This window comes from Petromyzon marinus, chromosome 18 (assembly GCF_048934315.1).
Source record: "Petromyzon marinus isolate PM22_M1 ecotype Great Lakes invasive population chromosome 18, UKy_Petmar_22M1.pri1.0, whole genome shotgun sequence".
Lineage (NCBI taxonomy): Eukaryota > Metazoa > Chordata > Hyperoartia > Petromyzontiformes > Petromyzontidae > Petromyzon > Petromyzon marinus.
The window spans coordinates 1,451,172-1,460,460 of NC_133684.1; the positions used below are offsets into that span (position 1 = coordinate 1,451,172).

General features: G+C 44.3%; 1 protein-coding gene across 1 annotated transcript; it reads right to left on the bottom strand.

Moving 5' to 3' along the window:
* Window positions 1-2,534: 2,534 nt before the first annotated feature.
* Window positions 2,535-5,750, bottom strand: LOC116943532 (thymosin beta-10-like). The gene is made up of 3 exons (XM_032956442.2): window positions 5,616-5,750; window positions 3,854-3,968; window positions 2,535-2,883 (listed from the first exon to the last, which is right to left on the bottom strand). Exons 2-3 carry the CDS (start codon window positions 3,951-3,953, stop codon window positions 2,849-2,851), a joined length of 135 nt encoding a protein of 44 aa, XP_032812333.1. The 5' UTR covers window positions 3,954-3,968; window positions 5,616-5,750; the 3' UTR covers window positions 2,535-2,848.
* Between the last annotated feature and the right edge of the window lie 3,539 nt (window positions 5,751-9,289).

Sequence of the window (9,289 nt, forward strand, 5' to 3'; positions counted from 1 at the left end):
ACGTGGCTAGGAGGGATGTCGATGTTTAAGATAAGTCGTTGTTTAAGATAAGTCGATGTTTAAGCAAAGTCAATGTTTAAGAAAAGTCGATGTTTAAGATAAGTCGATGTTTAAGATAAGTCGATGTTTAAGATAAGTAAATGTTTAAGATAAGTCGATGTTTAAGATAAGTAAATGTTTAAGATAAGTCGATGTTTAAGATAAATCGAAGTTTAAATAAGTCAATGTTTAAGATTAGTCGATGTTTAAGATAAGTCGATGTTTAATATAAGTGGATGTTAGAAATAAGTGGATGTTTAAGATAAGTCGATGTTTAAGATAAGTCGATGTTTAAGATAAGTCGATGTTTAAGTGGACGTTTAAGATAAGTAAATGTTTAAGATAAGTCGATGTTTAAAATAAGTAAATGTTTAAGATTAGTCGATGTTTAAGATAAGTCGATGTTTAAGATAAGTCGATGTTTAAAATAAGTGGATGTTTAAGATAAGTTGATGTTTAAGATAAGTCGATGTTTAAGACAAGTCGATGTTTAAGTCGATGTTTAAGATAAGTCGATGTTTAAGATATGTAAATGTTTAAGATAAAGTCGATGTTTAAGAACGATATTGGAGTGGTAGCTAAGACAGAGCGCCCATCCTAGAGGAGCTGTCCCCGAAGGAGTTGTGCGTGCTTGCTGTGCCGAGTGGTTGTATTTAAGAATCGCGAGGTGATGCTGGTAGCTTTGCGAGTCCTTCATCCAGCAGTGGATTGACTGCCGGGGCAGGTTTAAAGGAAGCCCAGGACCAGTCCATGTCGCTCGCCACTGACGTTAGTCGTGGTCGAGAATCTCGCTCAGGTCGGCAGGTAGCACCCACTGTGCCGCTGCTACCATCAATACAGCTCAGATGTGTTATTCATCCACACGACCATGAAATTATAGGTAAGAAGTGGGTCGATTAATCTTACCCACAGTATTCTCTCCAGAGCCAAGTAATTCTATGGAAAACGCTGCATAATCTGTAACGTCACCCCCCCCTCCCACGTCTGCAACTTGGTACGTGCCTCCATAGCTCGGAAGGCTTGTACAAAGCCTGCGAGAGCACTTTAGCAGATATTACCGGGTGAATGCGACCATAATCTATCCAGAGCCCTCATTTTCATTGTTCACTAGGATAGCATGACGATTTAAATAATTATAAAACCAAGTTACACGAGATTTTCCAAGGTGTAAACCCGCTAAAACAATGTGTCCATTGGTTATTGCTTAGCATAACCACGTCGTGTGTGCAGTTAAGGCGAAGTGTTTCATAACACCACGAAGTGGTGATAGCCAAGGAAGCCTTCCTCCAGCAGTGGACTGGTCATGGCTGATGCGACATTGCCGTCATTACGAAAGCACGCAAGGAATCGTATGGATTGCGGTTTATATGACGTCCACTTAAATCGATGCATTATTCCACTGCATGCAGCTAGCGTCGAAAGGCTTTTCTGGAAAACGTGCTCGTTTATCAACTAGTCACTTCCTAGGAGTGCCATATCAGCAACGAGCAATTCTGTACGCGCCTGGAGACAGTTGGTGCCGTCACCATTCTTAAATCCACAATGAGGGACAACCTTCAGCACCCCCATGGTTAAGTCACCGATAACAATGTCCCACAATCTACGAGTACCACCAAGGGCATTATCTTCGGGGGGCACTCGTCACACCCAGCCTGCCATAAACTGGAGGCCACAGGGGCAAGATGCAGCACCGAATTAAGGCAGTTGCAAAATAGTTTGCGGCAGGGCAAATCGCTCAAGGTGGCTTGCTACGAGAGCTAGCGATTCTTGCACCCAAAATCCCCACGTAGGCCATTGCAATATCATGACAATAACAGGAAAGCTACTAAATCACTACCAGTAATTACAATGTAGCACTACAACCATGCGGTTATGAAATTACAAAACCATGAGGCTGCAATCTAATACAAATCTAAAATGTGATTTTACTAGCTTTGCCGAGGCATCAGACTCCAAACATCGGGCCTTATTGCATTAACAGGTAATCCCTAAACAAGACCAACGGTTCTGAATTAAAAAGCTGAGGCTTTTGCTCAATACCCTGCCCCGATATTATTTGTTTCACAAAAAAGTGGGCAATCCAAACAAACCCAGGCTTGTATTGCATACAAATTTGGGTCCATGGAAAACTCCCGACTATTTTTGCAAGAACAGAACCTGGCTCTGTTCTGCAATTAAGTTAATGCTCGGTCTCCAAACTCTTTTGCTCAATATCAAGAGTCAATTCGCTTGCCTAACAAATTAGATACAGAACAATTGTCTTGCGTAAAGGACTCTGCATCCAAAGCAACAATGGCAGACTTAACATTCTGCAAGGTATAAAATGGAGGGTTAACGTTTCCATGAATGTCAAAAATGCCACGACAGATTACTCGTTGCTTGCATCTCAAACTGTTTATGAACGCCAGTATGAAACGAGCATCTTCATCTGCAAGTCACTAGTCAACATTTTAATGTTCATACATGAAACAAAAAGAACCTCATCACCACAGCAGTAGAGTTTTCATCGGTTTGTTTGTTTAATGTTCATAGTAAGTGCACGTTACAAATAAGCTTGTTGCACAGCGTGCTCCCAACAGACCAATGGCATTTTAGAGGGGCATTAACACAAAGCCCATAACCACAGGTTAACCAACCGTTTGGTCCCCATACTGGTAGCAAGGGGAGGGGGAAAAGTAAATTGCTTTACAACAGAAAATTATTTCACGTAAAAAAACTAAGACCACCACATTTCACAGGGAAGTGTCTCCCCCCCCCTCTTGAGCCATGGACGGGATGCATGTTGAGGGCACGGCAGCTCCTGAACACCTCACGCGTCTGGCTGACTCTTCTCCTGGTCAATCGCTGCAAGGACAAACGTGGTGTAGGGGACAATTACTTTCTACAGAAGAAACTGGTTCTGAACAAATGCACACGTGAAACGGGGCAACATTTTGAGTCAACAAACAGCCGATTAATTTAGTCAAAAATACTAAATTAAGGACATTCTGCCCGAATATTCAGAATACAAGTTTTAAATGGCCTCTCCATCTTCGATAGCACAATTAAAGACTCCTTAGCAGACCGATTAAAACAATGCATTACAGGAGCATGAAAGGGATGTCATTAAATTTAACCTCAGGTCGACTTGACTTGGGCACAAGCCCTACAGCCGGATACATTTTCAACGATGAAGCGGACTTAAAAGTGGTCTTCAAAAACAGCCGTGCAGCAGAGTCAGACACCAGCAACACCTGACGGAGCACGTGAGGGTGACAGGCCAATGCATCTGCCTAACGACCACCAGAGACTTTAATGTCCCTCCACGGCTCAAATATTTACGGCCACATGCTGTGGTTACTTTTAACTCTAAATCTTAGCTTTAAAAATAAATTAGATGTACATTTGACAAAAAAAACATTTGACGTTCATCTCGCGGGGGCAAAGCCTCCATCATTAATCTTATCAAAACAAATTTTGGATGCAAATTCATTTTCACCGATAAGTACAGAACAAAATCTCTACGTCCCATCAAAATGCTGGACACCTATTAAAGAGCTTTAAAGCTCATCGAATTATTTCAGTATGAAGACTAATTCCGAAATGTCACAATAATAAAACGTGCACTTCTGCGAAGGTGGCGAGGGATGGATGGATGTTGAACTTCTTGTACACCGCACGTAGCCAAGCGTGCTAATCGGAAGCACAGGTGTAGTCGTGCGGAAATGGAAATAAAAGCGAGGGGGCATCAAGGCATTTGGGGGGGGGGGGGTGTGGGTGGAATGCAGCAGTCGGGCAAGGAGGGGGGAGGGTAGTGAAGGGGGGGGATACTCACTCTCCTTCGTGGGCAGGGTGTTCTTTTCAGTGGTCTCTGCTTTCTTAAGCTTGGACTTGTCGAACGTCTCAATCGAACTCAGGTCTGGTTTGTCTGCCATGTTGTTGCAGAGTTGCTGACACACACACACCATTACACATGAGCATAGATGCACGCCACGTTCTAAGATGTCATCCGAGGCTACTGCCGCATTGCGAATTGGCCTCGGTGGGCCGGCAAAAGCTTAAGTTATTTTGAGGCAAATTTGCCTGGCGTTCATTTGATTAGAACAAAGGCGCCGGTTATCAGATTACACCCAAAGAACGAGGCGACATTTGACCAAGCACGCAAGACGTATGAAGCCTCGCAAATAACCTCCAAAATATATTTTTTCCAATTGACGGTCTCCCATTCAAACAAGTTTACACGACCACACCCACCCATCAGCAGCCTTCGATGGCTCTTGAGACATTCCAATGGCTCAATTTACAATTTCAATTGCAGACATCTGTCCAATAGCTTAATTTATACATTTTAAAGTCACACTGTGGATGGTAACCGTGTTACATTTATCATTTATATACGGCGAGGACTTAATTTATTCACCAATTATCAATGCGGCCCCCTCCTGTAAAGTCAAGTGTGCCATCATTGCATGGGGTCAATTGCTCGACATTTTATTTCTACAGTCTCAAAGCCCCCCTTGTTGACAAATGGGCGTGGGGCAGCCCTTGACACAAAGACGCCAACTCACATTTGTTTCGTAAAATAAATTCTCGTATTACCTTCAGTCTGGGCTCAACAAGCAACAATTACACCCACCGACGGCTAAGTATTTGCAGTATGAACACGTAAATAACCCTCGCCGCTCCACCAACGCAACCATTTTTCTTCAAGTTGAATATTTTAGAAAAAAAAATCCCACACAAAAATATAGTCAACATCTAATCGCGTGCAATGATAGCATTAAAATGATAAACTTATTTGTGGCCTAGGCCGTGCTCGAGAGGGCTGGGAATGAATCAATGACGAGCCTCATTGTCACAATGGCCATGGTGGGGGACCACGCCCCACTCAATGTGGGTCGCCATTGTTCGTCTGCAGAGAGGGGGGATCAGGGCCACGAATTGGCAGTGGGATAAGGAGCCCCCCCCCCCACCCTTGCTGCTATGACCGAGCAGCAATCTCACTGCACAAAAATGGTGCACGGACTTCTCCTTCCCACCCACTTGGCATAGCCGAAATCTGCCACATGCCCCTCTGCACACACCTACCTGCTGAACAGCACTGCCACATTGTTCACAGATTTATATTAACAATCTGTACACGCTTAGAAAGCCCACATGGATTCTATATATTTTTTAAAAAGGAATTGCTTTATGGCTTATTTGGATTAATGTTCAAATTTGGCAAATTGCTTTTAAAGCCAAAGACGTGGGGGAGATCCTTGGAAAAAAAAATCCACCCGCCCGTTTGATCCACCCACGTACCAGCTAACGAAAGCAAACATTACTGGCGAAAAAGAGACATTAAATCCACAAAGGCAGGGCAAATTCTTTTGTTAATTTTTTTGTTATATGCCAACAGCTTCGCTATGCGCAAATACGGGCATCAAGATAGTTAACAAAAAAATATAATATATAGCTAATAGCGTTAACATCTCCAACGTTTCAGATTTAATGTGGGAGGGTGAAATAATTGTACGAGCAATTATACTCGAGAGTAACGTGGCTTGAAGCGAAACAAAGAAAAAGCAGGGCGAGAGGGGGGGGGGGTCACTCACTTGGGACGCTCAACACAGCCACGACCTCCCAGATTCCTCGCTGCAGTGCGACTCCGCCTACAGGGCGCCCCCTTTTATACACGGCTCGCGGTCACGTGGGATCGCCCTGACCAAGCCCGCACCCGTCTGGTCACGCCTATCGCATGGCTAGCCACGCCTACCACGGAGCGAGCGACGCCCACCACCAGGCTAGCCACGCCCACCACCGGACTAGCCACGCCCACCGCCGGGCTAGCCACGCCTGCCACCGGGCGAGCCACGCCCACAGTAAATATTTCACTGGAATCCTTGGTTCTATCGGTAAAAGTGACGTAGATAGAAAAATAAAATAAAAAATAATCAATTTAAATAAAATCACAAATAATAAATTTAAAGTAATAAAAGCAAAAAAAAGCCACGACGTTTCGATCGCAACACAAGCGGTCACTTTTGAAAGCCCTTTTAAGCATATTCTTAGCTCTTTCGGTAAAGTCACGTTGAAGGGAAACAATAAAATAATAAATATATATAAAACAATAAAAATCCTCACGACGTTTCGACCATAACGCAAACGGTCATCATCACCTTTTAAGCAGCTGCATTTGGAGGCTTGCCCGCTCTCTTTTCTCTCCGCCTGATGAAGGCCGCTTGTGTTGCGATCGAAACGTCGTGGGGTTTTTTTTGCTTTTATTACTTTAAATTTATTATTTTTAATTTTATTTTACTATTTTATTTTCCATCTAGGTAATTTTACCGAAAGAACCAAGAATATGAATTCCTGCAGCTGCTGCTACGTTGGCAGACCGCAACACAACACAGAAACATCTCGACGCATTCATCACTAACACGTGGCCTTACATGGGAGAGAGAAACACATATATGGATTTAATAGGCGACGTTTCGGTCAATGGCCCTTCTTCATGTAAAATGTATAATAATGTTCATAGAAGACTGATGTGATATAAAGGGCCAGTACCTGAAACGTCGCTTATGTATTGTATTATTTTAAAACCACCGTGTGTGTTTGATGAATGCATTGAGCCCGTTGACCACGCCTTTTCTTCCAGGCACTCTCATTAACATATTGACCACGCCCATTTCTAGCTGGACCCACCCCATTGGCCATCTGTGATTCTCTCATTGCTTTATTGGCCACGCCCCATCTCGATTGGCCACGCCCATTAAAATACCCATTACCCAAATAGGGCATTTTTGGCTCCTGGCATCCACACCAACCCACGCGTACCCCACACAGCCACCACATCCCAGTTGTTTCCTTGTCTGAGTATTTAATTGCGTTAATTGCATTGATGTGCTACTTAAATATCTCAGCACGTGCCCTTATTTGATTATTTGATTAATAATCAGTCGTTGAGCATGATTAGTCAATTATAACAATAGGTCCTAACGTTGATGATGGATTGATTGTCGTCCTTAATGGCCATTGAGGGTCAAACTAAGAATAATTGTGGATATGACACCTGTGCACAATGAACATTCGAATTCGCAAATCACATACTGTCGCATGATTTTTAATGTTCACTGACGCAGGGTTCGAACCGTCGACCGATACCGCAGTATAAGTCGACCTCCGTTTTGTGTCCCTACAACTCAAATGTTGAGTCGTCATTGCCTCAATGCCATACCCATATCACCCAAGCAGAATGTGGTTAAGCAAGCAAATGATGGGCCGGCTGTCATTTGTCGTGCTTGTTAAATGATGCCGGGTTACCCAATGTTAGTGGCAAGGGCACTCCGAATAAAGTCCGGAACGCCGTTGGAGGTAATAAGCAATACTGCACCGTCAAGCCTATGGCACAGTGCCTGAGTTGGTGGTGAACACGTCTTTGGTGGTGAACACGTCTTTGGTGGTGAACACGTCTTTGGTGGTGAACACGTCTGTCGTGGTGAACACGTCTTTGGTGGTGAACACGTCTGTCGTGGTGAACACGTCTGTCGTGGTGAACACGTCTTTGGTGGTGAACACGTCTTTGGTGGTGAACACGTCTGTCGTGGTGAACACGTCTGTCGTGGTGAACACGTCTTTGATGGTGAACACGTCTGTCGTGGTGAACACGTCTGTCGTGGTGAACACGTCTGTCGAGGTGAACACGTCTGTCGTGGTGAACACGTCTTTGGTGGTGAACACGTCTTTGGTGGTGAACACGTCTTTGGTGGTGAACACGTCTTTGGTGGTGAACACGTCTTTGGTGGTGAACACGTCTGTCGTGGTGAACACGTCTGACCACTCGGCTGTGTTCACGCACGGTACGCACGACTGGACTACAATTGCTGAATCGCATTTACATTCTCCCATATCTGATCGTCTGGTGAGTTTTTTTATTTAGCTTTATTTGGGACACGAAAATACGCGCAGGAGCGGCGAAACGTCTTCCTTGCAGCCACCAGGATTGTATTTTTGAAACTGCGTTTTGTTTTTGTGACACATTGCACGTTTGTGTTTGGTGCTTGAACATTTTAATTGCCTGTTTTATTACCATAAAGGGTAACCCCTGTTATTGATTACACATCTCCAGACCATTTTGTCAATGCTTTGCTCGGATGAGTCTTCCCCCCACAGCGTTGAGTGGGGTGGTGGTTGTTGTTGTTTGACCATACTTCACCTCGCTGGTCAGTATGGGTTGGTGGCGGGGCGGTGGCCCAGGACTGGTTCTGCGTGAATGAGAGCAGTGAGATATTTCCGTTGTCTTTCAATGTTGGACAATGGCAATTTCATTCCTCGTGGTGGTCTCATTGCTTTATCTTCCTTACACGAGCTCGTCTACGTCTATGGTGCAGTATTCCATAATTCCGCAACTTCACCCTGTTATATAAGATCACAGCAAGCCGAATGATAAAGACGATGGACCTTTTTTAATATAAAAAAACAACAGCGTTAAAGTGCCACTCAAGAAATCAGGTTTTTTTTTTCCGAGTGGAATTTGCGGCACTGCCGTCTGTTGTTTCACTCCGCAGCTCCGCAGCCGATGACCCCTCGCGATTCGTGAGGCTGGCACCATGTGGGCACTGCGCCAGGCCCAGTGTCCGGAAGGTAAAACGTCGATCGGCCCGGTTTCTCGCTCACAAATAAACCATCGTGTAAATGCGCTCATTTCCTGGTTTATAGCCTTGACCTAGAGTTGGAAATTCCACATTTCCATGACGAGGGCGAGCCGTTCTTTAGGAAACCTGGTTCCGTATCCATTTTTTTAGACTCTCGCGCCATGTTTACCGGCGCCAGGTGTTGTTTGTGCGTGGAAAATATTTAAATACTTTCTATAACATCTAGGAACTATACAGAATATGTAATGTGGCTTTAACGCTGGTCACGTATGTGCCGATTCAGTCGGAACACATGTACAGTAATTGCGGTGTAAGCACAGAACAGTGGAGAACGAAGTTCCAGTTTCCTCCCACGCATATGGATTTTCACGAGTGCACGGTGTATAATTTACAGATTTATAAGTTGCGTGTACACGTGTCAATACGTGTTTGCGGTGTATGCGTCCGTTGGTAACGTGGGCAGCATTGCAAACGAGATGTTCAATTTCAAGGGAGTTTCCAGGTGAAATACAGTCGTTTAAAAAGAACATCTGAACAAAAAAGTGCACTCCAAAAATATTGGGGGTGGTCCAACGGCATTGTCTATCGTTAGAGTTTCCCCCTGCATCAATTGATGCCAATCATTTCTGTCA

What these genes read in the sequence shown, in the direction of transcription:
- LOC116943532 (XM_032956442.2), bottom strand. Translation starts at nt 3,953, where the DNA reads ATGGCAGACAAACCAGACCTGAGTTCGATTGAGACGTTCGACAAGTCC. An exon ending in CACCCTGCCCACGAAGGAGA is followed by an intron (nt 2,884 to 3,853) that starts GTGAGTATCCCC and finishes TTGTCCTTGCAG; the next exon opens with CGATTGACCAGGAGAAGAGT.